This window comes from Mus musculus, chromosome 9 (genome assembly GCF_000001635.26).
Source record: "Mus musculus strain C57BL/6J chromosome 9, GRCm38.p6 C57BL/6J".
NCBI lineage: Eukaryota > Metazoa > Chordata > Mammalia > Rodentia > Muridae > Mus > Mus musculus.
The window spans coordinates 108,950,641-108,975,938 of record NC_000075.6 but is presented as its reverse complement, the minus strand read 5'-3'; the positions used below and the strand labels follow the sequence as shown (position 1 = coordinate 108,975,938).

Genomic DNA, 25,298 nt, shown 5'->3' with positions numbered 1-25,298 from the left:
AAAGCTAAGAATCATGAAGATAGATAAACCAAGGGTCAAAGGACCCCTACTGACAGGGGTGTCACACTCACCGGCTCACCCAGCAGGGCTCCAGCAAGGTCTCCCGGGGCTCCCTGATAACAGAGGATGTCAGCGGCTTTCCCTCATTCCCGTTCCACAGCCCTTTCTTTCAATACTCACCTTCTCGCCTTTTGCTCCAGGGGGCCCGACCACCACCTGTGGGGAATGCCCAGTAAGTGGTCTAGCCGCCCTTGGTTCCCGCTCTGTCCTGCCATTCCAGATGGTAAGTGGAAACTGAGGCTTAGGGCAGGGAGTAGGGAGCAGAGGCAAGAGTCACCTGTCCAGGAGCCCCCACAGGCCCAGGTTCTCCTTTAGGTCCAACAGGGCCGGGCAGACCTGGTGACCCCTATGAAAGAGCAGTGTGAGGAATCAAGTCTCTCCATCATCCTATCCCCACTGCCCAGCTCCTACCCAGCCAGCTGGGCACAGGGCTCCATCACAAGCCCACCACCAACCCTCCTAAAACACCCACCGGCACACCAGGACTTCCCCGATCTCCGTCCTTTCCACTGCTACCGTCACGGCCTGGAGGTCCTGGCTTCCCTGTCTCCCCCTGAAAAGAAGGGGCTCAGTCAAGGACCTGCATAATGACCCTTAACCCCTGGATCCCAGCCCAAGCCCACCAGGACTTACCACTTGTCCGGGCAAACCTGGAGAGCCTTGTGGACCCTGGGGAGTGGGGAGCAGATATAAGGCCATATAAGGTGAGCGACAAAGGACACGGGAGAATGTGGAACCCATGGAACACAGGACCTACTGCATGGTATCCCTACCGCAACTCACTCACCACGAGGCCGGAAGGGCCAGGAGGGCCAGGGAGTCCCACAGCTCCAACAGGTCCAGGCAGACCCTGGAAGGAGGAGTCAGGACAGTGGCAAACCCACAGTGTCCTTGTGACCTACCCCAACAGCTACACCACTCACCCGTCCTGGAGGTCCTGTCTCTCCAGGCTCCCCCTGTAAAAGTCCCAGAAACCACGTGCTTAGCTCCATCGTGGGAATAGACATGTGTGGCATCCCCCCTCCCTTCTTCATCTGTACATCCCATTCCCCTTCCGTGCCTACACTCACCTTCAGGCCAGAAGGCCCCTGGGGTCCCGCAGGGCCAGCAAGACCCTAGGAAAAAAAGCGTGAAGGCAGAACACGGGGTTCAGTGTTGTCTGTCGGGGTTCCAGGATTCTCATGAACAAAGCCTGGTTTACCAACAATGACAGATGACTGTCCCCTCCCTCTCCTACCCTCACTAAAACCATCATTTCTCCATCACTCACCGGGGCACCAGGTGGTCCAGGGTCTCCATGGCTACCCTGTTGGGGACAGTCTGATGAAAGGAGCCAGCCCCACCCAGGGAAAGCAGGTAATGTTTTTCATTGGCATTTGGCACAGGATAGGAGGAACAAAATGAAGGTTTTAATGTACTCACCACTGGGCCAGGGGTCCCCCTTGGGCCCTGAAGACCCTGCACAAGGAAGGGGCTGATGAACCTTGGTCCAGGCCTCACTTTGGCCTGTCCCCACCTTCTGAGGACCTATATCTGGTGAGCATCCTTATACTGCCCACCTCTCCAGAACAGATGGCCATATACCTGTGGTCTGCCCTTACAAATAGCTCGTAGACACGCAGACATACACACAGTAAACCTGTCAGGCAGTATACACCTATGTCTGAAATTTGCACATAGTAGGCATAGTCCTACTCCCTCCCTCAAGAAATAAACCCAGCGAGGGGCTCAGATCCAAGGTTGGCTACTCTCGTGGCCAATCCACTCACCGGCTTCCCTTCAGGCCCAGCCACACCACGCTCTCCCGGGAGACCCTGTAAAAGAATTGGTCTAAAAGCACCTTGTCCTGACACCCAACCCCCTCTTCTTCATGCCCACCCTGCCCCCGATGGCCAAGGATAGAACTTATCTCCTAAGCAGTGCTGATTCCAGCCCTGCATATATGACAACACATGTAAGAGCCATGGTCTCACACACATGTGACTTATGGGGCAAGAACTCACTGGGTTGCCATCATGACCCCTCTTTCCAGGCTCTCCCACATCGCCTTTGATGCCTGGTACACCCTGCAAACAAAACATCCTGCCCTGAGCCCCATTCTCTGCCATGTGTACACATATAGATGCAGACCACTCACGACATGCCCCACAGCAAGACGGCATAGTAGGGTAGGAAGCCTCACCCTGTCTCCTTTAGGTCCAGGGTCACCATCACTGCCTGGCTCCCCCTGTTTAGATGAGACGTCAGGTCAGGCCCGAGGGGCGTGGTAAGGCTTGAGTCACAGGTTGACCCCACACTGACCTTGGCACCCTTGAGTCCAGGAGGTCCTTGCTCTCTAGCCAGTCCAGGGCCTGGCTCTTCAATGGCCACCTATAAGTACAAAATCATGAAGGGAAGATGAGTCTGCCATATTGGTGTGACAGGATCAGTACAGGTCCCAGGATCACACAAAATTTTGGGGTCTCTGGGGCCCAATCTTAGGGTAGTATCATCACCGGTCACAAGGCTGGGTGATCACCTTGGGGCCAGGAGGGCCAGGTGGTCCAGGGAGGCCGGGAAGGCCATCTCTGCCCTGCAGAAGGAAACAGGAGGCTGTGCCAACTGGTAAAGGCTCCGGGAAGGCCCCTTCAGAGAGTCTCCCCAGCACGCACCTGATCCCCGCGTTCTCCTTTCTCTCCCCTTTCTCCCTGGATACAAAGAGCAGGGAGAGGCCAACATTAGTGGGAAGGCCAGTCTCTCCCACCATTCCCCCACCCCTCCTGGTCAGCCCCAGGCTCACCCTCTCTCCTGGCCTTCCTGCTTCCCCTGAACCACCAGCCCGGCCTGGGAGTCCAGGAATGCCAGGCTTTCCGGGTTCCCCCGCAAGGCCGGGTGGGCCAGGTGGGCCCCTCTCACCCAGGGCCAGGCCAGGAGGCCCCTGAGGGCCAGGGTCTCCACGCTCTCCCTTCAGTCCACGTTCTCCAGGAAAGCCGATGAGGCCCTGGGGGAGGAGAAGGGTAAATGCTTGTGGCTGTAAGAGTGTGCCCTCCACCAGGGACACCCACTGAGCATCCAGCAGTCACTTACCTCCTTGCCTGGAGGGCCTCGGTCACCAGGGTCCCCCTTGGGGCCAGGTCTCCGCTCAGGCACCGGTAGGAAGCTGCCAGAACTCTCATCCCAGGTGTCCACGATCTCCCGCAGGGCCGACACCTAAGAGCGGTGAAGGCACAGAGAATCAGCAGGCCTGAAGCTGCTACAACTCATCCGCGAGGCCCCGAGGACACCGCTTGTCTCTTAGGGCCCCACTGGACCCTCCATCAGCTTCTGAACAACCTACCTTGATGCCAGCAGTTTCCAGCAAACGCTCCGCGTTCTGAGGACACAAAGATGGTAAAGAACTAGTCAGGCAAGAGAAGGCCCTCTCTCCTGCCCCACACTGTCTCCCGAGAAAGTGTCTGCACCCTCTTGCCGTCTGGAGGTCGGGGTGAGGCCTATCTCTGGCATTTCTCCACCACCTCTGCTTCCTTGAACAGAAGCTATAGGAACCCAGTGGTGCAAGTGACTGAGGACAGAGGGCAGAACCCATAGAGTCCGACGGCAAGGGGCAAGAGAGAGAAGTGACTGCCAGGGTATGCAGACAAGGGCCAGGTCTTACTCACTGGCAAGCTCCCAGGTTCTCCTCGTAGGCCACGTTCTCCAGGAAGGCCCTGGAGACAAGAAATTGACTACTGGGACCCAGTCGGGGTGGGGTGGGGGGCAAGGCGGCGGGGGGGGGGGCGGGATATGTATACATCCATAGACAGATGAAAAAGGTGGGAACCTCACCTGTTCCCCTTTGGATCCAGTCTCTCCACGGTCACCCTGGAAAGAGAATGACCCAGTGGGAACATGTCTCCTAATCCTGCCCAGCCCCGCATCATACTCTTTACCCAACACAGATACACAAACTCACCTTAGGACCCGTAATTCCTGGGACACCAGGGAAACCCTGAAGTATGAAGGAACATGAAGGGGTCACATAGGTCAAGGCACCCCAAAACAGTAGCTCAGGATGCATAATGGGCTACTGATCCCACATCCTACAATTACCCTAGATACTCACCTGGCCGGGAGGACCGACCTGCCCTGGGAGACCCGGAGGACCCTGGAGTCCAGGATTGCCAGGAGCTCCACGTTCACCCTTGGGGCCATCAGGGCCCTGTGGAGGATACAGTTACTATCCAGGGTCCCAGGGAGGAGTGGAACCATATTTCTCACAGGGTCATGATCAGGAACCACAGAATATAAAAAAAACCAAGCACTTACTTCTCTTCCAGGGGCACCCGAATCTCCCTTTTCTCCCTAAGGGAGATACGGCTTTTTAGACGTGGTCCAATCTGAGGCCACAGCATCCTCCGAGAGAGGGGCTTACCTTCCTTCCATCTTCTCCAGGGTCTCCAGGGTCTCCCTGAGGGCAGAAGACCCGTAAGCCCAAATGGTCTGGCTTCGAGACCGTCTGTATAGACTTCAGATGACTGTAACTGAATCTGTGCCTGTAGCTTTATGGCCGTGTGTCTTAGAGTACCTGTGTCTGTCCATCCCAGCAAAGTGCTGCATGTTCCAGGGCAGCCTATGTGTGCCTGCATCCATGTATACATGCTCAGGCCTTCCTCCTGTAGCTCTCTGTATATAACTCACATGCATGCAGACACAGTAAGAGTCCATGCCTTATGAGCACACCTATCTACATGTGACTTAGCGGATGTACACAGGGTTCTGTGTGTCCTCTATCTGCATACCATGGCCTACATCTAAGCATGAATTTATACATATACACTTGGGTCCCCAGTTCCTTAGAAACTGTATGTTTTGCCTTGTGTCTACAAATCTTACATGTATTTCAATATATGTGGTCATATATATGTTGGTGACAATTGCTATAAACGCATGTCAGCATGTCCTCAGCTATGTCATGGGCGAGCCATGGGACTTTGCTTCACTACATCTTTGTCTAAATGTAGTGTTCAAGTGTTAACATATCTCCACGTGTCATTGACTATGGCTCCATGCCCACATGTCTGTCGTTCTCAACCTGGTTTTGTGGCTCTTTGCCTGGACAAGTGGCTGTGGCTTATCTTGTTGTACACTGCTCCTCCCGAGCTGACACACACACAGAGATCTAACTCACACAAGGCTGCCCAGGTGTGCCCTAGAACACACTTCAAACGCACTGTCACATCAGGGCTATGTTTGGTGTTGGTGCATGTCTATAGACGTCAGTACGTGTGCTCCCAGTGCTGTCTGTATTTCTGGGCTGTGTGAACACGTGGGCCTTTCTTGGCAGGTGTGGCAGCACTGTCTTAAACACACTCACGTTTTTCCCATTCAGGCCTGGTTTGCCATCATCGCCTGCCTTTCCCTGCGGGAGCAGAGAGTTGGTTAGATCTTAGGGCTCAGGTGACAGTAGAGGAGGCTAAAGGGATGGTCTGAAAGCAAGACTCACCGGAACTCCAGGAGGGCCAGGGGGACCAGGGGGGCCATGTTCTCCTCGAAGGCCTGGAAGTCCCTGGGGGGAAAATCATTGTTAGGATTAAGAAGGTCTTTGAGCTGTCCCTTAGGACATGGCACCCTATAGCCTAGAAGGTCCCCAGTGTAGAGACTCAAAGGTCTTGTAGAAATCCTCTGAGGCCCAGATCCTGTAAGTCAAGGGCTCTCTAGCTTTGATTCCTAAAGGAAGAACTCCAAGACCATTCTGTTAAGATGTGTAAAGCAGCTGCCAGCAAGGGGTCCGGTGACCTGCTGATTAGGGACAGAGATCTCCTCCCAAAGACTCAGCAGAACCATCTGCCCTGTTCTCATTGATTGTGATGACACCCATGAGGCCTCTCCTGGACCCCCAAGTCACCCGCCACCTTGACATCTCCCCAGACTTACATCTCTCCCCGGGTCCCCAGCTTTGCCTGAAGCACCCTAAGAAGAGATTCAAAGTTAGGAACATGGGACGAGGGTCCTTGCCCATCGGCAGGCAATGGTTCCTGTGAACCCAAAACCTACCGGTGATATGCCCCACACAGGAAGGCTCTCTAAAAGGACACACAGAGAGCATGCTGGTACCATGACTCAAGGCTAAGACTAAACAAGTGAGATAAAGGGCTACAGGACTGAGAAAACTGTTACTCACATGTAGCCCTGGGGGGCCAGGGGCTCCGGGTTTCCCATCCAGCCCACTCCGGCCATCCAGCCCTGGGGGTCCCCGATCACCCTGAGGAAAACACAGTGGCAGGAAGCCTTGAAGACTGAGGTGGGTCCTCGAGCCAACTCTGCCTCTCGAAACCCATCCAGTCCTCTCACCTTGTCTCCTGCTGGGCCTCGAACACCGGGGTCTCCCTGGAGGGAACAAGGTCAGATAGAGGGTGACAGAGCAATGGATGGTGCAGGTTAAGGGGCAAAGCACACACTCACCTGTGGGCCTGGGGGTCCCCGAAGCCCATCAATGCCCTGAAGACAAAAGACAGAAGAATCAGAGTGAGGTTTTCCAGGACTGTAGCCCCCCCCCCACACACACACACAAGGCTCATCACACTTACCCTTTCTCCAGAGACTCCAGGGGGCCCAGGGTCACCCTTGGGTCCTCGGGGACCTTCTTGTCCAGGCTCTCCCTGTGGCAGAGACAGGTTGGCGGAGGGATCAGCACCTCAGCCACTAGGGACACTTGAGCTATATCTTGTCACAAGGGCCACTGGATACTTCCCAAACATGAGGCCTCACTCCTACCCCCAGACCCCTGTACCTTGTCTCTGGATTCAATGCCTGCATCCACCTGTAGGACAATGATCAATATGAGCACTTCAAGAGGATATCCAAGGCTGGAAAGGGGCAATGGGGACAGTAAGAGGCGATGAAGATCAATGGAGGTGTCAAGGGTCTGTGAGGGAAGTAGGTTGGGCGGGGAGATACAGGAGGCAACAGGGGATAGAAAAGGGGATGCCAGAAGACCAGACCTAGCTCAACACCTACCAGCCGTCCAGGGGGACCTGGGGGACCCTGGAAAAAGAAATTACTAGCATCAATAGGAGCCCAGAGCATCGAAGTTCAGAGTTGCCCAGGCTCAACTCTGTCCCCCAGTTCCAGAAAGTGCCCCAGTGCCAATTCCCAGAATGCAGCTAAGGCAGCCAAGCCTGCATGTGGCCATTAGTGCTTCTCCCTGACAACTTCCAGGTCTCTTGCCTGAGCAATGCCCACGATGGCAGCCCACACAAGCCCAGGTGCAGTAGTACTCACAGGCTCCCCACGGTCACCCTTGGGTCCAGATGATCCAGGGCTGCCCTGCAGAAGGCCAGGAGGTCAGTCAAGGCAGACAACAACTGGGGAGAGGTTTAGAAGTACCATGAGGGCTCATGGGGTCCTGCTGGCCTTTGGGAAGTTCTCCCAGAAGAGAGAAGGGAGGTGAAGACTGTAGGAGTGACCCCTTGGAGGATGAGGTGGGAACTGGATGGATGAATTGGGACTGAAGTCAGGGGTGAGGGGCCACAGGTTGAGACTCACATTCCGTCCGTCTTCTCCAGGATCTCCCTGGTCCCCCTTCTCACCCACAGGCCCCCGAGGCCCAGGTGCCCCCTGAAAAGAACAGTTGGTTTGAGGCAGACTCTTCAGGCATTTTCAGGTTTTCCCATGAACTTCTATTTTGCCTATGTCTGCCACCATCCCCAAATCCATGAGAGTTTCCCACCACCCTGCACTTCCTGGTAGATAGATTCCCCTCTCATATCTCACCTCCCCCACCCCACCCCCCAGAACCTCTCTTTACATTCCTGTCTAAGTTTTTCCCTCCCTCTTGCTTGACCCATTATTTCTCCCTGTGAAGACTCACCCGGAGGCCACGTTCACCTGCTTTTCCAGGCAAACCTGGCTCACCCTAGTGACAGAGAAGAAAGTCACTCTGTGCAGGTGGGCTAGGATCTAACTGACTCAGTAGGCATGGACAGAGATGGGCTGGGCACTGGCTAGACAGGAGCCAGAGGATGGACACAATTATCTGCTAGGATCCTAAGGTCCTTGGGGTCATGGTTCTCAGGTAGAGGGTCAAAAGCCACAGTTGTGGGGAGGAGTCTCACCGGGATCCCCTCGTCACCTTTCTCTCCAGCTTCACCCTGTGAGACATGAAGGTCAGTCTTGGTCCTAAGGCCCCAGTGATGCATCCCAACACCCAGGACACCCCCAGATCCAGCCTCTCACATCTCTTCCTCGGGGGCCAACAGGTCCTGGGGAACCAGGTCGACCAGGCTCTCCTTTCTCTCCAGGAGGCCCTGAGTCACCCTGTCAGGGATACAAGAAAGAGGGGGATGCACAACTCAGACAACAGATAGCCTTTGAGAGAGGAGGGAGCTCTACCAACCACGAGGGTCATCCAAGATCACATATACTTACTGTGGGTCCTGCCCTTCCAGTGAGGCCAATGGGACCCTGAGAGAGCAGGAAGGGCAACAGGCTAGTCAGAATTCTAGATACCTTTCCCTCCACCCTCTGTCACATGCCCCTGGCCCAAAATTTAGTCACCCTGTCTCCAGGGTCTCCTTTGGGGCCAGGATCTCCAGGAAGAGCCAATCCAGGTGCGCCCTGTAGAGGGAATGATCAGTATTCAGGGGTGTATAGCCTGCACCTGTCCCACCTCCCAACATGCTGTCCCCTCAGTCACCTGCTCTCCTTTGCTTCCAGAAGCTCCTCTGGGCCCAGGGAGCCCAGCCTCTCCCTAAAGGTGACAAAGGCTATCAATACTAGAACCAGGCTCCAGGCACTCCCACAACCCAGCCATCAGGCAAAGCCTGTGATCTCTAGGTCGGACCCAAGATAGACCCTGTGACCTTGACCTCCCCTTTAACAGCCTCCGGACATACCTTTTCTCCTTTGGCTCCAGCACCACCAGGACCCTGAAAACCAACAGGACAGACACAGCTCAGCCTTGATTAGATATCATAGGACCAGTCCCCTACAGGGACAGAGATTTATGAAGCTGGATGTCTCTGCCTATAGGTCACAGACAGGCAAGGACTATACAAAATGGGCTGACACCTGACACCATGCTCATGACCTCAAAATAGTTATAGGGTCAGAGGGACAGGGCTAGATGTCTGAAGGATCAGAGGGACAGGGCTGCTTGTCTGAAGGGTCAGAGGGACACGGCTAGCTGTCTGAAGGCAGATTACAGCATCCAGGGGATCACAAAGCTGGGCCTACCCAAGGCCACTGCCCTGAGCAACAGTTTGTATCAGTGCTCCAGAACCATGTTGGATCAGGACCCCATCTGTCCCTCACTCACCACTGCAGGATCCCCAGGGCGACCAGGTTCTCCCTAGGGAGAGAGGACAGGGACAGAGACAGGTCAAAGGGTCACCTAGGAACTGAAGGTCCAAGTGTCCCATCTGCCAGGAAGTATGATACCTGTAACCTACCTTTTCTCCTCGGCGGCCAGTGGGTCCTGGTGGCCCCTGTACATGGAGACATTGTGAGCCCAAACAGGGAGGGAGGGACCTAGGAAAGCCTCATCCCTGACCCCTTCCACAGTCACAGACTTACCTCAGGACCCTCCACTCCAGGGTGTCCAGCAGCCCCGGGGAGCCCCTGGGGAAGAGAAACATTGGTGTTGCTCTGGGTGGGCGCGTGGGGGGGACCAGGTTAGAAAGGGGTCCCAGGGGATGGGACTGGGGTAGGAAAGAGTGAAACTCATCGAGAGAATGGTGATCAGTTCTGTTCTAGTCAGAAAACCCAGAGCTGGAACCTGGAGGCTGAGGGCTAGAGCCTGCATCCCTGAGCCTGCATTCATAGGCCTGCATCCCCAAACCTGCATCCCTGAGGATAGGTGTCATTTGCTGATTGGGTCGAAGGGCTTGAGAACAAGAAATCAGAACTAGCAGGAAACGTAGAGTCTATAAGTTAGTTGGCACTGAGGTCAGGGGCTTACCTGGGGTCCCACGGGACCAGGATGTCCCCGTTCACCCTGGGAGAACAGAAGAGGTCAGAGCCGAGCATGACCTGGATGCTCCCAAGCACCCCACAGGCTCTACACACCTTTACTCCAGGCTCGCCCGGGGTCCCCGTCAGTCCCCGATCACCCTGAGGAGAGAGAAGAGGGGCACTTTCAGAGAACCCCAAATAAAGCATATGGATTCCCAACTACCAAAACCACAGCCTTTGAGCTCCTCAGAGCTGTATCTTCTAACCCTGAAGCCTGGAACACTGAAGCACCTTGGGAAGGTCCCAAACTATAACATGTCACATCTGAACACACCCAGCCACAACTGGTACTTACTTTGGGCCCAGTCATTCCAGGAGCTCCCCGCAGGCCCTGGAAAGGATGAATGGGGAGTTCAGAGACTTAGGTTTGAGCGTTGATGGTTGGGGAGTTGATGGTTGAAGACTAACTCACCGGCTCCCCTGGGGGCCCAGGCTGTCCTGGGAGGCCTGGACCTCCATCCTCACAGTCACCCTGAAGGAGAAACAAATGACAGGAAAACCCAGGGGAGGCCCTGCCTATGGGCCACCCAGAGGTCAGGCTCCTACCTTTTCTCCCTTCTCTCCAGGTCGGCCAGCTGGGCCTTGGGGTCCAGGGCTTCCAGGAAGCCCCTTGAAGGAAGTAAACAAACCCATAAGCAAAAAACTAGGAAGGCCAACACTCAGCCACCGCCCCCCAGCAGAACCCCAAGGCCCCTCACCGGAAGTCCAGGGTCACCCTGTTCACTGGCACCAATGCCTGGTCCCGGGGGACCCTAGGGAAGAACAGTGGGTCAGGAGATGGCCATGAGACTCAGCCTCCAAGCCATCCCCAGAATACCTGGCTCCTCACTTACCCGTTCCCCACGATCACCTTTGTCACCCTGGAAGACAGATATGACCCCATGACTCTAAACCATGCCCTCATCCCCAAGATGCAAGGAGAGTGGTTGGGTCAAATTTGGTTCGACAAATAATGGGGACCGGGTATGGTGGAGCACCCCTTTAATCCCAGCACTCGGGAGGCAGAGGCAGGCAGATCTCTGTGAGTTCAAGGCCAGCCTGGTCTACAGAGTGAGTTCCAGGCCAGCTAGGGCTAGAGAGAGAGAGATATTATCTCAAAACCTAATCCCCAAAAAGGAATAGCGAGGCACTGAGCAGTGGGGGCTAAAGGTCAGAAGAAACAGTAAGGGTTGTATGGATCCCAGTGAGCTCATCAGGTCTGAATCACATGCTATTCATAAGACTATTTGAGGGTCATGCTGTCACCTTCACTGATATTCCAGGAAGCCCTGGGGGGCCACGGGGTCCTGGGTCCCCCACAGGGCCACGAGATCCAGGGGGCCCCTGTTAGAGGAGACAAGACGTAAGGTGCTTTAGAACTGACTGTCACTTCCCAGCTGGCCTCCTACTCCCTTATCACTTGCGGCCACATAGCCTGAGACTTACCGAAGGTCCAGGGTCCCCTTTCTTTCCAGGAAACCCTGGCCCTCCACCGCCAGTGATTTGCCCAGGCTCACCCTGTGTGGGGCAGAAAGCAGTTCTCAGGGTAGGGGAGGTGGGAGACACCCTTCATGGTGTTCCAGTTCTTAGCATGCTTCAGGTCTTGTACAGGGTTTGGCCTGGGGCACTCCACTCCTCCAGGGAATATCCTGGCCCCATTTCCCTTTCACCTACCGGCTCCCCCTTTGGACCTTGAGGCCCTCGTTCTCCCTACAGACAAAGCAGAGTAGAGGGGTAGTAGTTAGACTCGGATGAGTCTTGGAGAGATCCTCATGAGCCATTGCTGGCCCCAGCCGCAGGCTCTCACCCTAGCAGGCACTGGGATGGCAGAAAGAGAACACTTACCTGTTCCCCACGAGGGCCAGGCCGCCCCGTGGAGCCCTGAAAATGAACCAAAGACAGAAGAGTCAAAATTACAGCACCCATTCAAGGACGTGTCCTCCGGTGATGGCAAAGGCAAGCCTTGCTCACCTTAATGCCAGGAGACCCAGGAACTCCAGGGAGGCCAGGACTGCCTGGAGGCCCTTCTGGGCCAGGAAAGCCCTAGAAAGGCAGAGAGGTCAGAGCAGGAAAAGATCCTTCCCCAGTGTCCCAGTTTACATAAAGAGCTCCATGCCACCCACCACGCCTCCAACCCCACAGGCTCCCAAGTGTTACCAGAGCCGAGTGGTGGGGCAGAGGAGCAGCAGCTGTCAGCTGAATGGATTTCATGCCAGCTCTAAGAGCCCAGCCTCTCCAAGAGGATCCTAAAGCCCTTTCTGTCCACTCCGAACCTTCCCCTAATCTGGTGTGCTTTATAATCATCACTCAGGCCTCTAAGAACATTCTGTGGATATTTATTTATTTGTTTATCTATCTATCTATCTATCTATCTATCTATCTATCTATCTATCTATCTATCTATCTATCTATCTATCTATCGAGACAGGATCTGGCTGTGCAATCTAGGTTAGCCTAAAAGTTGTGTCTCATCCTGCTTCTGCCTCTTGGGTGCGAGGGTTGGTTACAAGTGTGCACCACCATGTCCAGCCCTAACTCTAATTCATACCGCTAATTCTGCTTCTTTCTTTTTCCCTACACCCTCCAGGAAAACTAGTGGGAGCACCCTGGTGGGAGCACCCTAGAGACAGTCGATGAGTTCCACACTCACCCTCTCGCCTTTTGCCTGGGTACTTCCAGGAGGACCTTGCGGGCCTGGAGCACCGGTCCTGCCCTGAGTGAGGAGAGCAGGTAAGGAGGCTGTAAGCCAGGCACAAGAGAGGCAGGGGTGGGGAGGCACTCACCGGGAGACCAGGGGGGCCAGGAGGTCCAGCCTGTCCTTGCAGTCCCTAAAAGGAGTGATCAGTGAGTCCTGTGTTATCCACTGCCCTCTGCCCCATTGACTCTCAACCTGCTGTTCACCTCCATAGGGTGGCTTACCGTTACTCCAGGCTCCCCCTTCTGGCCCTAGGAGAAGACATGTCAGAAGAGGGTAAGAACAACCAGGTCTAACTGTGGCCTTTGCCCACCCATTCAACTCTGGCCACTTACCTTTGGACAGTGCACAGCACAAGGCCCTGTTTGCGGCTGTGGACAAAGACGCTCCTTGAGACCAGGAAGTTCTAAAAGAACCCCAAGGTCCCCTCTGTACTACCAGTCCCCAGAGGCCTTCTCCAAACCTCTATGGTCACAGCTGCCTGACACAGGGCTACAGCCAGATCACTGACTGCTCTGTCCAAGCCTGGGCCATTATCCACAGCAAAGAAGTTCTGGATGGGGTCCGTGCCTGGTGCCAAGCGACGCAGCTGCTCTGGGTCAGCTCCCACCAAACTCAGTGCCATCACCTTAAGCCCTAAAAAGAGATCCAGCAATCTATATGACAACGTCACCAGGGCCACCTCTATTCCCAAGGCCCTTCTCCAACAGCCCTACAGCTCACCAGAAGTCTGGGCCTCACGAATGGGGCTGAGTATGTCCCCTCTCAGAGGCTCATCCACTAACAGGACCATCACGCCTGGCACTTGCTGACGGCGACCAGGAGCATTGGATGCTAAGAGGTATCTGTGAGCTGTGGTCACGGCTGTGCCTGGGAAAAGTGCGTGTCAGAACCCCGAGACACAGAACCTGATGGGAAAGCCCCAGGAGTCCACACTGATTGTGGTCCTTACCGAGGTTGTTACCACTTGGGTCCACGTAGGGGATGTCACGGATCTTTCGCAAGATGATGCCAAGATCATGGGAACTATTCAGTGGGAACAGTGGGGAGGGCCGGTGGCTGTAAGTCAGCAGGCCGACCTGGGTAGGAGCAGACACAAGATGGGGAGGACATGTGAGTAGGACAGAGATAGAGACATGGGAGGTATGATCAGCCCAGGGGGTCAGTTACGATGGTAGAATAGGAGAGATAATCCAGAGCCTGGAGGAGAGCTGGGGAAAGCCTGAACCCAAAAAGGGATGGAGTGATGGTGGCTGGTCAGGAACCAGTAGAGGGGAGGGCCAGGAACAGGTGGAGTCTGGCTTTCATTAGAACCAAACCTGAGCAGCCTGTGGACCAAGAGGCCCAAGTGCAGACACCAGCCTTTCCAGGACCCTCCTCACAGCCTCTGCGTTGTGAGCATTGTCTCGAGTGGCATGCAAGAGGAACACCACGTCCACTGGGCCATGGGAACACGCTGCACAAAAGAGCCGAGTTACTAGGATGGCCAACCATTCCATGGTCCCCTCAGGCTTCTCCACAGTACCTTCCATACCTGGTGTTTGTGTGACAGAGATCTCAGAACCTCGTACACCGCTCTGGATAGGTGTCAGAGAGAAAACATAGGAAATACCAGGTTCCAGCCCTGTCACTCTGTGGGAGCTTGAGGTCCCTGGCAGTGTCTGTGGGGCCCTCGGCACTTCTGCAGAGGAAGATTTGGTTAAGCAGGAACTTCTCTATGGAGCCCCAGTTACCACTTTCTGGTCTTCCCCTCACCCTGGCCAGTTCCTCTGAGCGGCCGCCAGGACAAGATATAACTGGATGCCCCAGACACTGGGGTCCAGGTCAAAGTCACTGAGTCAATAGAGGTATCCACCACGCGTAGTTCAGTGCTCGGGATGTGAGAGGGCTCTGAAAGAGTAATCAAAGACCAACGGATCTGAGGATGGATGCAGAGAGCAAGAGAGAGAGAGATGCAAGATTTTAGAGCAGGTTCATTTTAGTGAAGCATCCTGGGAGATCACTCTGGAATCTCCGCCAGGGCCTTAGGGGAGAGCCTACAGGAAGCACTTAGAGTCTGGAGTGCAGAAAATTAGGGCATGTCATCGGCGTGGGGGAAGAGCACACCACAGGCCGGTGAGTGCTCTGAGAGGCTCACCAGTGTATGCAGTCACCTTCCTAGGGGGACCTTCTCCAGTCTGGCCCAGGACAGTCAGCCATACTTGGTACTTTGTTGCTGGCTCCAGACCAACCAGGTTGTAGCTGTTAGACTCAGGTCCCAAGGTCAGGGACTGTTCCTGGCCACCTGAGAGAAGTATGAATGTAAGGGCCAAGAATATGCAGGGGGTGGTGACTGATAACAGGGGTGGCGGTCCCCATCTCACTGACTCTCACCAACCACGCTGACCCATCACATCCATTCTCCCAACAATCTTTCTCATTCGTCTTTAGCCTGTTCACCAGATGCATCTCCTCAAGGCTGACTACGCCCACCCACCTTGTGGATTAAGCCCCCTGATGCTTTTGATTCTGCAGACCTGGCTGCCCACTCCTTTCAGCAACTTTGCCCAGAGGCCCTCTCCCTTAATTGGTCCCAACTCCCTCCTCCAGTGTCTCTCACCCTCAGGTTGCCAGTGCAGGCGGAAGCCTGGTGCTCCGGGTACTGGTTCCCATCGCAGCCTCAAGGAGTGCTCCCCGCTCTGCACAACTTGAAGAGTCTCCAGAAGTGCTGGGGTCGCAGGCGCTTAAGAGAAAGCATTACAATCAGGGAGGCTCTGCCCTCTAGGCTAACCAACCCCTCTGAATACATTTCTTCCCCGAACTTTACCCACACAGGCTCACTATAAATCCTTGATCCCTCTCCAACACCAGCACAGATCCTTCCCCAAAAGCCCCTTGAACACAGCCTCACTCCAAGACTTCTTCCAACCCAAACACCCTCCTACGTGTGGTGATGACAATGGACACCGGTGCACCCTCTCGGTCTCCAACAAGCGCCGTCACTCTCACGGAGTAGCTGACTCCTCCTTCGAGATCCCGTATCTCTGCAGACTCTTTGTTTCCTGGGAGTATCCGGTGTTTCATAGGGCCACCTGGACAGGCCGGCAGAGAGTAAAAGTTAGGGGGGCTGTGGGGAGCTTAGCAGAGAGGGCACTTGTAGCCAGGAAGGACAAGGATGGAAACCTGGAGCCTTACCTTCACTACGTCCCCACGCCAGTTTATAGGATGTGGCCCCAGGGACTCCTACCCAAGTGACCCGTAGAACATCACTGGAAGCATTAAGGATTTGCAGTTTCGACACACTGCCCACAGGCTCAGGAGCTAGGGACAAAGGCAAGGTAAAAGTGAGGGGCCACTGGGGGTCTAGCAGAAACAAGAGTAGCAAGGCAGGCATAGGTAATGAAGGCTGGGCAAGGTTAGTGTGGCCAGGTCAGTGGAGGGAACTTTGAGGGGAGGAGGTTAGTGTTTCGGGGGGAGTGTAGCACGGCCAAGGTCACAAACATGAATGGACGCTCAGTAACCCTGGGAGGTTCAGGATAGACAGGGCACTGAGCAGGGGCAGCAGTCAGAAAGACATAGCAGGCTGGGTCAGCCAAGGAATAGCTGGCTGGGATCTACTCACCAGTCCTCACAACCACAGAGGCGGGGGCTCCATCCACACCAGCTACGTGGGTTCTCACACGCACTATATACTCTGTGTCCGGCTCCAGCCCATCTATTTCAGCCACCGTGGCATCTCCAGAAACCAACAGAGATTTCTCTGGACCTGGGATCAAGGACGGAGATAACCCCAGGACTTGTCCGACTGCCCAATGCTCCACTTGGATCCCAAAAGAATCTTTAGCCTCCACTGTATTCAGAACCTCCTCCCAGAGCCCTCCTTAAACCCCTGCCTCCTACCATGGCCTGAGTGCCAGGAAACCCTGTATCCTGTGGCACCGGGAACCCCAGTCCAGGTGATGCTGACAGATGAGCTGCCAGCCTGAGTCAAGTGGACTCTCCTCACTGGGCCCAGTGGATCTGGAGAGGGAGATAATGGGCAATCTGGCAATGTAGGCAGGTCTGATGGGAGAAGATGGGGAACTGTTTGGCAAGGGAAGGCTATGAGTGTTTACAGGAGGCAGGGACCTCACAAAAGGGCAATGAGGGGTTTTACAGTAGGAAGCCGAGCTGTCAGGTCGCAATGATCTGAAAGACGAGGTCTGACTGAGAGGGGTCTATGGAAGCATCAGGGGACCGTGAGGACCTCAGGCAAAGGACAAAGTAAAGGTCCAAGGAGAGCTGGGTCCAACAAAGGAGAAAGAGGAGAAGGAGGAGGAGGAGGAGGAGGAGGAGGAGGAGGAGGAAGTGATAGGTTCTGAGGGACGAGTAGCAGAAATAAGAGCAAGACAGAGGGAGCCATGGGAGAGACAGGTGAACGTGAAGGGGAAGGCTCGAGAGTAGGGATGGGTGGGCTGAGACTCAAGGTGGAAATGTACACCATTAAGGGGGCCACAGAAGTCTAAGGGGCACAAGAGGCAAAGAGCCAGGGGGCCGGGTCAGGCTCTGACCAGTTCTAGCCACGATGACCACAGGGGGCCCCTCTTCTCTCCCTCTAAGTGCTGAGACAGCGACTTGATAAGAGGTGCTAGGCTGCAACCCCAGGATGTCCGTGACAGTGGAGTCTGGGGTCAGCGTCCGGCTGGACTCTGGACCTGGGATCAGAGAGAAACGGCGGCCTGGTTTCTGCATGTCCCCTTACTCCCCCCCCACACACACACACTCTGAGAGCTCCCCTCAGCAAACAATCCACACACTCCACACTGACCACTGCCTGTCCTCCAGCTGATCCGAAATCCACTGGCTCCAGGGACAAGTCCCCAGGCCACCCTAATTCTTGTTGCATCTGATGCGACAACCCGCAGTCCTGGGACAACAAGTGGGGCTTCTGGATCTGGGGGTTAAAGATAGGGGTGAAAGGTCAGTGTGAGGACAGGGAGCAAGTCGGTCGCCATCGCCCGTAAGTCTCCTAAGGTGCTCACCTCTGTGGATCGTTAGGATGCTGGCATCACCCTCCTGAGCACCCACTCGAGCAGACACCCGCACCGTGTAGCTAAGCCCAGCTCGAACATCATCTAAGTCAAAGGTTGTCTGGCTCCCAGGAAGCAATAGAGTCCGCTCGACCCCTGAGAAAAGGCAGGGTGGGCAGGAAGGGGGGTGAGCACCACACAGGGATCTAGAACAGCAGTCAGTGATAGGCAAAACTACCAGACATCGTGGGAGATGGGGAGATTGGATGGGGAAGGGCAATGGAGAGAGGAAAACAGTAAGAGAAAATGATGTGGGGCTAAGGGGTCCATGATGGCAACACAGGATAACAGGAGGTCGCCAATGAATGGGGACACTGGGTGACAGACGGGGCGTTAGGACATAGCATGATGAGAGTCTGTGCCTGTGATGCAAGTTGGCAAGTCACCCATAGACTGACACAGGATGATGGGTGAGCGTTGGGGGACGCGAGAGATCAGTATTAGAGGATCCTTAGTGGGGAGGCGGTGGGAATGTAAGAGACTGAAGGAGCGCTCAGGCAAAGAATCAAGTGACTGAGTCAGGCTCTGACTACTTTGAGCCACAGTGACCACAGGGGGGCCCTCTTCTCCCTAGAGAGGGACAGCAGAGCGTGGGTCGTAGAACTGTGGGGGTCGAGATGGATGAGCCACAGCAGGGGTGTGGGCAGAGTGGAGATAGACAACTGAAGAGCAGGCTGGGGTAGAGGAGAGGAAAGACAGACCCTGAGGCAGTTCTGGGGTCAACAGTTCCCGGGATGCAGATGGCCAAAAAGATGAAGGAGGCCGTAGGAACCAAGCCAGAGTGGGAGGGTGCTGCAGGCTGGGACTTCGGGATGAGGGGACTTTTCAGGCTGCTTCTGCCTTACCCTGGGTGGTGCGTACAGTGAAACGGTACTCAGTGGCCCCAGGGACTGGGTTCCAAGACACTCGCACCCGCTGCCCAGGTAGTTCTATGGCTTGTAAATTCATCACCGGGCTCACCAGCTGCTCTAGCCCTTCGAGAGAGGAGAACATGAAGCTGGCTGCAGTCACTAGACTTTCTGGATAATGTATAGACCTACAGAGCCCTTACCTGTAGGAACCACGGTTGCAGGAGTGGCCACCTCACGGCCCTCCAGCAGAGTATACAGCGTGAGACGGTACTCAGTGCCTGGCTGCAAACCATCCAGCTGATGGCGGGTCACATCAGGGGGCAGTTCCACTTTCTGTGGTGTTTCCAAGCCTGCAGGATGGCAGGACCAGGTGAGCCGAAGCCAAGCCCCAAATCCTGCCCGCCTGGCTTTGTCCACTCGCACTGACCACTCTCACGACGCCACTCCAAGCGGTAGCCGCGGGCCTCAGGCACCAAGTTCCAGGAAAGGAGGATGGATGTCGGGCTCAAGATGATGGGATGCAGGGTTTGCTCAACAGAAGATGCTGCCAGGGCACATGGGTATCAGTGGCTTCTGTACCCTGCTGTGCCTGTCCAGCCCAGCCTGAAAAAGGGACTCAGGCTCCTCACCGGTGCGGGCAGTCAGAGAAGCGGCAGGCCCCACGCTGTGGCCAAATAGGGCGCTCACGGTCACCTCATAGTCCGTGCCAGGCTCCAAGTGATCTAGAAACACTGACCCCTGTCCAGGGCTCAGGTCCTGCTGCTGGGTTGGCCCACCTGTATGCGAGTACACAGAGGGTTCAGTGGGCCTTATAGATGTAAGAATCGATAACTTTGTCAGTCCATGCCTCTCACTTACCACTGAGGTCCCGCCATGTTACACGGTAGCCATTAGCACCTGGTACCCTCCTCCAGGCCACCAGGAGGCTGTGCGATGTGATGTTCTGGAGGCTCAATTCTAGCCCTTCCTTGGCAGCTGAGGGAAAACCCGCCAGGGATTGGTAAAGCCAAAAGTAAGAAGGGGTTTAGGGGCTGGGTGGTTAGGAGAATGGGGTCAAAGGTTGACAGAATTGCTCACTGGTCCGAGCTGTCCCACTCACGGCCTCCCCGATGCTGTTGGCATAGAGGGCAACCACAGTCACTTGGTAGTCCGTTAGTGGCCGGAGACCCTGGAGACGCGTGCTGGTCTCACCAGCCGGGATGTTCACCTGCCCAGGGCCAAAGGTCATCTCATTGTCCAGCCAAGTCCTTAGCAGCCACCAGTCACTGTTAATATCCTTACCTCCTGTCGCTCACTTGGCAGTGGCTGCCCTAGCCCTGTCAGAGGTGTGTACTGAACCTTGTAGCCAGTCACAGGGCCACTGGCTGCTGTCCATTGTACTCGCAAGGATTGGCTACTTGGCTCAGAGAGCACCAGGTCCCGGGGCCCAGACGGAGTGTCATCAGCTGTGAATGGGGTTGGGGGTAGTATCAGGTCATGGGCAAGGAGTGCATAGGTCGGCACTCCCAGGCTGGGGTTAGGGTACCCAGAACAGGCAGAAACTTACAAGGCAGGGTCACAGGCACACCACCAGCAGTTGTGCACACCCTCCTGGAAATGAGAGGCAACAGGGTCCTCAAGATGCTGAAGTCATTGACGAAGAAGAAGAAATCGCTGGTTGGCTGTGAGGCCACACGCTTCAGTTCCTCAGGGTCGGCATTCTTGATTCCTGAAGTGATGCCCAAGCCGGGCTCAGTTGCTTACACATTCTCTGAATGGTCCCCCACTCCAACAGACCTCTCGCCTCAACTTGGTTCTCACCCACAGCAAACAGCTTGACTCCCTGCCCCTTCAGCTTTTGGGCAGCTGTGTCCACTAAATCTTGGGATTTCCCATCTGTGATCAGGATGCAGACCTGGGATGGGTGCCAAGAGCAGTCAGGGATGTTTCAGACATTTATTTTGGGGTCACATTTGCAGGCATGGTAGGTTTATAGGGAACACCTTGGGGACACCAGGACGTGTTAGACGAGGCAGGAAGACACGGTCAGAAACGTGGTGAAGAGCGGCCCCCGTGCGAGTGTTACCACCTTTATAGCTGAGCTCACGGATGGCTCGGATGGTGTCACTCCCAGAGCCAAGTGTATCCAGACCAAATTCTGTCCTGAGGGGAGGAAACGGGGTAACACAAGGCGGGGGGGGGGGTCATGATCTCTTCCAGCCCTGCCTCTGAGATGAGGCCACTGAGATGAGTGAGCTCTGAGGCAAGCACCCTTGGTTCTGAGACCCCACCCCCCCCCAGCCCTCTACCGCGGAAGTGTCCACGTTAGCAGCCTCCTCAGATGCTGCTTGACATAGCAATGTCACTGAGCCTCAACAGGCCTGGAACCCTCTAGGTCCCTAGCCTGGGGCGGGGGTGGTGGTGGTGGTGGTGGTGGTGTGTGTGGGCAGGATATCTGATTAAATAATTGTAGGAGGAAGGGCTCAGTTTCAGGACAGTGGTCACTGGCCAGACAAAGCATTTCTGATGAACAGAGGGCTGAAGAGCTGGCAGAGCCCAAACATGCAGACTCCACCAGGAGCCCAACGCCTGGAGCTCCTGGACTCTCTCTCTCTATGCAGATCAGGAAGCAGAATCATCCTGTCCACCCCACCCCCACCCCACCACAACCCCAGGACACTGACTGAGAGGTGTTTTAGGACAAGAACACTCTTCCAAGTTATCCCCACCTCTCTCCAGAAGAGGTGTTGGCGAGGGCCTTTCTGGGCTCTCCAAAGCCTATTTCTAGACTCCTTCCTGTTAAGGGGTCTTGGGGCCTACAGTCCTGACCCCACGTCGACTACTCACTGTGGATCATCACTGTACTGCACTGTGGCAAACCGGACGCCCTGTGCACTGGCTGCTCCTGAGAAAGGCAGCACCAGCCCCTCCAGGAATCCTCGCACTTCTCGAAAGTTGCTGCGGCCAATGGACGACGAGCCATCGAGTAAGAACACGATGTCAGCAGCATAAAGGCGTGTGCAGGTCACTGAAGCAGGGAGGAGAGATCATGACCTTTTAGGGAATACAGCCACCCACCATCCTCTAGGCACTGAGGTCCCCTGGGACTTGGGGACTGGAAGGACAATAGGCTTTATGTTCCTCTGCAAACGGAGCCCAGGTAGGCGTATTTCTGCCAGTGTTGGAGGAAACCGCAGTGGGACTCTGAACAGAGCTTCTCAGGGAGGGCAGGAGCACCTTGGGGGAGGATAACCTGCAAGCAGGGGTGTAGCTGCGGGGCTGAAATCAGCGTGGAGGGACTGTTGTCCGGTGGCTGAGGACAGAGGATCAGCCTGCATCCAGGGAGCTAGAATTTGTGTGCCATATGGGATAGGAGGCAATTTGGGGAATGCAGAGTAGAATTCAGGGAGTTTAGGAAGAATCCACGAAGAGTTTGGGGGACTCATCGGTGGAAAGGTGTCAGGGATAAAGTTTGAGTAGATGCATAGGTGACAGACAGGGTGCTGAGCCCCGAAAGATGCCCACCTCTATCTCTGGGCTGGGCCCACACTTCCGGCGCTCCCATCAGGATCTCTGCAGCGCAGAGCGCAGCGACCAGGAGTCGCAGCCTCATCCTGAGTGATAGAAACAGTTAGCCAGGAACCCAACCTCTCTGTCTCTTGTCTCCCAAGCCTTTGGCGGGTGGAAACCGAGTACCCCCCACCCCAAGTCCCGATCTTGCCTGTGCGAGGAGTCAGCCTGCTCCCGCGCCGCAGCAAGTCCTGCCGGCACTGAGGAGAAAAGTCCCTGATCCCAGGAGGCGGAGCAGCAGGCGGGGACCTGGCGGCCCGCCCCCACCCACCTCCCCAGAGGTCGCTTCCCCCACCCCACTTCTCCTGGACTTAAGATATGACGCACTTAAGGGCAAGGTCAGGTCCCAAGACTTTCGAGTATCACTCAGGGTTTTGACAGACACTTCAAGAGCACCCCAACCTTACTTAGGGTTCCAAGTCTTGACTGCTTTCTAGTTAGAGTGACCAATGAAGTCATTGCTGCTCTCTGAAATGTGGACAGGTTCCAGCAGACCATAGGGGTAGCAGCCTGATGGTAGGTAGGACATACTGCAGCTGGCGCTGACTCACCCCTAACCCCATGGGGTGCCCAGACAAAGCCTCAGGCTATAGGTCTTGACAAACGTGAATCAGCCATGCTTCTGTCTGGTGGCCCTCCTGTGCCGCACCCTAACCTTCATGACAGGCAAAGCAGCCCCCAGCAAACAGGAGACTATGGGACTATCCTAGGGACCCCAAGATTCCACTGGGCTGGATCTAAGCAACACTTCCCCATTTTGGAAGAAAGAACTTGTGCCATGCGTGTTCATATTTGTTCATCCCAGTGCCGCTCACTCCCTACTGAGTCTTTTACCCTAGACAGATGCCATCCAGCTGTGTCTGCAAAGAGGGAGGGTTGTCCATATGCGGGGGGGGGGGGATGGACCACCCATGCTGACAGCTCATCTCTCAGGAATCCATCTCCTGATACCCACGTTCCCACTGGCAAGGCCTGTCCACGATTCAGGCCAGGTTCCCCATCTACTTGGCTTCATTAGAACCTGCAAGAATCCCCTCCACCCCTTCTACTCAATTCCCTGACTAGGGCAGGGCCACACCATGACACTCCTTTCCTTGTTGCCTCAAGGTATCTAACTTTCCCCTCCCTATGTGACCCCCCTCTTGATCCTTTCGTGTGGACAGTCATTGCCAGTCACAGGTCAAGCCCTCTTTCCTAATGATTTCCTTTGGTTATACATGCATGGTGACTAGGCGGGTGTCATCAATATAGAGGGACACTCCTAAGAAAACTAGCCCCCATTTGGGCCCTGTTTCCTCTGCTTCCTAGTCAGTCCTGTACAGTTCAGCACAGACCAGAAAGTATTCCCTCATTCACCATGGCTGCTTCCAATATGCCTGGCCCTGCAACCTCCCGCAGATCCACAGGCTAAGTGGGGAGATGGGGACAGGTGCAGGTGTTTAGTTTTCTAGCATGGGCGAACCTCAGGGCACAGAGGACCATCCGTTTCAATTTCCCAGTTGTCAGGAAAGCTCCAGCTCTCCTTGTCACTGAAGACCCCCACTTTCAGAACTATCCCGGGACACAGTGTCTTTACAGGTCCTCGAACCTTTTTGCAACACCCAGGTCTCCCCAGAATTGTCCCTGGGACCTCCCATCCCTAGGTGGTATGCTCCAGATGAGGGCAGTAGAGAACCAGGCATGCTCTCACAGCCAAGGTGGGTAACAACAGGGTGAATGTGGCATGTATGGTATGAACATACATGTATATGTGAGCCTGGCCTATTGGCATCAGGGCTGGAGAGATGGCTCAGCAGTTAAGAGCACTGGGTGCTCTCCCAGAGGTCCTGAGTTCAATTCTCAGCAACCACATGGTGGCTCACAACCATCTGTAATGGTATCCGATGCCCTCTTCTGGTATTACTGATATACATATAATAAATCTTAAAAAAAAAAAAAAAAAAAAAGAGTATGGCATCAAGGCAAACCTCACTAGAGCTGGAGTGTCCCCCAGGAAAGGCTCTGTATGGAGTCAAAGGTGGCTACTGAGAAGGTAGAAGGCTAGGGATGACTAGGTCTAGAGCAGCCAAAAGCTTCCTCAACAGAGGTATGACCCTCTAAGGCCCCTTGATTGCAGCATCCTGGCAAGGCTGCAGCTTTGGTTACAGTGTGGGAGAGACCTGTACCTGCCTCCAACTCTTCCATCAGGGCCGTGGAGGTCCCAGAGTAACCTTTTTTCCTCTCACGTTTCCCTGGTTTCAGTCATGTTTTGCCAGATGGCACCATGTCTCCAACCAGGCCCACATCCCATTACATCTTCAGTACCTCCAAACTCCTCACCAGAACTGGGCAGGGTGACCTCTGACCCACACTTCCCTCTGTCTCTCCCAGTACTACGGGGAATACTGCCTGCCTTGTACTTCCTCAGCTCACTCCACCTCTCATAAGGCCCCATCATAACCTGGCTCACTGGGATTCCCACAGACATGTAGCCCAGGTCCCCATGCTAGTTCACAGCTCCTCCCAAGTTACTTCTCTTCACAATTGAAGATGAAAAATCCGGGCTCAGAATGCAAGGACCCCAGAAACTCCCAGCAGCTCCCCTCTCATGCCTGGCATGTTGGTATTTGTAGCCTTTGGGGTCAGATATTAGCTTAGAAATCAACTCTCAGGGTCTGCAACCCTATAGGAGGAACAACGATATGAACTAACCAGTACCCTCCAGAGCTGTGTCTTTAGTTTCATATGTAGCAGAGGATGGCCAAGTTGGCCATCAATGGGAGGAGAGGCCCTTGGTCTTGTACAGATCATATGCCCCAGTACAGGGGAATGCCAGGGCCAGGAGCGGGAGTGGGTGGGTTGGGGAGCATGGCGGGGGGAGGGTATAGGGGGCTTTGAGGATAACATTTGAAATGTAAATGAAGAAAATATCTAATAAAAAAATCAGCTGGGTGTGGTGGCGCACGCCTTTAATCCCAGCACTCGGGAGGCAGAGGCAGGCAGATTTCTGAGTTTGAGGCCAGCCTGGTCTACAAAGTGAGTTCCAGGACAGCCATGGCTACACAGAGAAACCCTGTCTCGTAAAACAAACAAAATAAATAAATCAAATCTCATTCCAGCACAGTAGGTTGGGCACTCGTTCTCAGACACGGCTGCTCCATCTCCACA

General features: G+C 55.0%; 1 protein-coding gene and 1 non-coding gene across 2 annotated transcripts in view; both read right to left on the bottom strand.

The window, feature by feature from the left end:
• Positions 1–22,353, bottom strand: part of Col7a1 (collagen, type VII, alpha 1) — a 31,290-nt gene extending 8,937 nt beyond the window's left edge. The window contains exons 1-90 of the mRNA NM_007738.4: positions 22,303–22,353; positions 22,107–22,195; positions 21,429–21,609; positions 20,585–20,744; positions 20,403–20,496; positions 20,149–20,310; positions 19,884–20,047; positions 19,680–19,809; positions 19,461–19,577; positions 19,232–19,378; positions 19,030–19,146; positions 18,803–18,952; positions 18,597–18,725; positions 17,704–17,847; positions 17,490–17,615; positions 17,233–17,376; positions 16,583–16,702; positions 16,305–16,448; positions 15,878–16,003; positions 15,628–15,774; positions 15,303–15,425; positions 14,841–14,987; positions 14,459–14,593; positions 14,238–14,384; positions 14,023–14,159; positions 13,656–13,782; positions 13,427–13,573; positions 13,167–13,339; positions 13,039–13,074; positions 12,928–12,954; positions 12,792–12,836; positions 12,659–12,721; positions 11,980–12,051; positions 11,854–11,889; positions 11,683–11,718; positions 11,455–11,526; positions 11,275–11,352; positions 10,863–10,889; positions 10,728–10,781; positions 10,576–10,638; positions 10,442–10,501; positions 10,325–10,360; positions 10,084–10,128; positions 9,977–10,012; positions 9,592–9,636; positions 9,468–9,503; positions 9,335–9,367; positions 8,913–8,945; positions 8,714–8,767; positions 8,575–8,634; positions 8,446–8,481; positions 8,254–8,334; positions 8,133–8,168; positions 7,889–7,933; positions 7,564–7,635; positions 7,300–7,344; positions 7,036–7,062; positions 6,809–6,838; positions 6,606–6,677; positions 6,481–6,516; positions 6,370–6,405; positions 6,200–6,280; positions 5,953–5,988; positions 5,522–5,584; positions 5,393–5,437; positions 4,451–4,486; positions 4,345–4,380; positions 4,142–4,237; positions 3,992–4,027; positions 3,865–3,900; positions 3,699–3,746; positions 3,377–3,412; positions 3,127–3,249; positions 2,840–3,040; positions 2,712–2,747; positions 2,579–2,632; positions 2,362–2,430; positions 2,243–2,287; positions 2,064–2,126; positions 1,830–1,874; positions 1,483–1,518; positions 1,331–1,366; positions 1,131–1,175; positions 984–1,016; positions 848–910; positions 694–729; positions 533–613; positions 338–406; positions 181–216; positions 72–113 (exon numbers count right to left, since the gene is read on the bottom strand). Coding sequence (NP_031764.2) covers positions 72–113; positions 181–216; positions 338–406; positions 533–613; positions 694–729; positions 848–910; positions 984–1,016; positions 1,131–1,175; positions 1,331–1,366; positions 1,483–1,518; positions 1,830–1,874; positions 2,064–2,126; positions 2,243–2,287; positions 2,362–2,430; positions 2,579–2,632; positions 2,712–2,747; positions 2,840–3,040; positions 3,127–3,249; positions 3,377–3,412; positions 3,699–3,746; positions 3,865–3,900; positions 3,992–4,027; positions 4,142–4,237; positions 4,345–4,380; positions 4,451–4,486; positions 5,393–5,437; positions 5,522–5,584; positions 5,953–5,988; positions 6,200–6,280; positions 6,370–6,405; positions 6,481–6,516; positions 6,606–6,677; positions 6,809–6,838; positions 7,036–7,062; positions 7,300–7,344; positions 7,564–7,635; positions 7,889–7,933; positions 8,133–8,168; positions 8,254–8,334; positions 8,446–8,481; positions 8,575–8,634; positions 8,714–8,767; positions 8,913–8,945; positions 9,335–9,367; positions 9,468–9,503; positions 9,592–9,636; positions 9,977–10,012; positions 10,084–10,128; positions 10,325–10,360; positions 10,442–10,501; positions 10,576–10,638; positions 10,728–10,781; positions 10,863–10,889; positions 11,275–11,352; positions 11,455–11,526; positions 11,683–11,718; positions 11,854–11,889; positions 11,980–12,051; positions 12,659–12,721; positions 12,792–12,836; positions 12,928–12,954; positions 13,039–13,074; positions 13,167–13,339; positions 13,427–13,573; positions 13,656–13,782; positions 14,023–14,159; positions 14,238–14,384; positions 14,459–14,593; positions 14,841–14,987; positions 15,303–15,425; positions 15,628–15,774; positions 15,878–16,003; positions 16,305–16,448; positions 16,583–16,702; positions 17,233–17,376; positions 17,490–17,615; positions 17,704–17,847; positions 18,597–18,725; positions 18,803–18,952; positions 19,030–19,146; positions 19,232–19,378; positions 19,461–19,577; positions 19,680–19,809; positions 19,884–20,047; positions 20,149–20,310; positions 20,403–20,496; positions 20,585–20,744; positions 21,429–21,609; positions 22,107–22,194 — 6,951 coding nt within the window. The 5' untranslated portion in view covers position 22,195; positions 22,303–22,353. The remainder of the gene's footprint in view (positions 1–71; positions 114–180; positions 217–337; positions 407–532; positions 614–693; positions 730–847; positions 911–983; positions 1,017–1,130; positions 1,176–1,330; positions 1,367–1,482; positions 1,519–1,829; positions 1,875–2,063; positions 2,127–2,242; positions 2,288–2,361; positions 2,431–2,578; positions 2,633–2,711; positions 2,748–2,839; positions 3,041–3,126; positions 3,250–3,376; positions 3,413–3,698; positions 3,747–3,864; positions 3,901–3,991; positions 4,028–4,141; positions 4,238–4,344; positions 4,381–4,450; positions 4,487–5,392; positions 5,438–5,521; positions 5,585–5,952; positions 5,989–6,199; positions 6,281–6,369; positions 6,406–6,480; positions 6,517–6,605; positions 6,678–6,808; positions 6,839–7,035; positions 7,063–7,299; positions 7,345–7,563; positions 7,636–7,888; positions 7,934–8,132; positions 8,169–8,253; positions 8,335–8,445; positions 8,482–8,574; positions 8,635–8,713; positions 8,768–8,912; positions 8,946–9,334; positions 9,368–9,467; positions 9,504–9,591; positions 9,637–9,976; positions 10,013–10,083; positions 10,129–10,324; positions 10,361–10,441; positions 10,502–10,575; positions 10,639–10,727; positions 10,782–10,862; positions 10,890–11,274; positions 11,353–11,454; positions 11,527–11,682; positions 11,719–11,853; positions 11,890–11,979; positions 12,052–12,658; positions 12,722–12,791; positions 12,837–12,927; positions 12,955–13,038; positions 13,075–13,166; positions 13,340–13,426; positions 13,574–13,655; positions 13,783–14,022; positions 14,160–14,237; positions 14,385–14,458; positions 14,594–14,840; positions 14,988–15,302; positions 15,426–15,627; positions 15,775–15,877; positions 16,004–16,304; positions 16,449–16,582; positions 16,703–17,232; positions 17,377–17,489; positions 17,616–17,703; positions 17,848–18,596; positions 18,726–18,802; positions 18,953–19,029; positions 19,147–19,231; positions 19,379–19,460; positions 19,578–19,679; positions 19,810–19,883; positions 20,048–20,148; positions 20,311–20,402; positions 20,497–20,584; positions 20,745–21,428; positions 21,610–22,106; positions 22,196–22,302) is intronic.
• Positions 5,936–6,017, bottom strand: Mir711 (microRNA 711). The gene has a single exon (NR_030492.1). It is a non-coding gene; the product is annotated as a microRNA 711 (primary transcript).
• Positions 22,354–25,298: the final 2,945 nt, after the last annotated feature.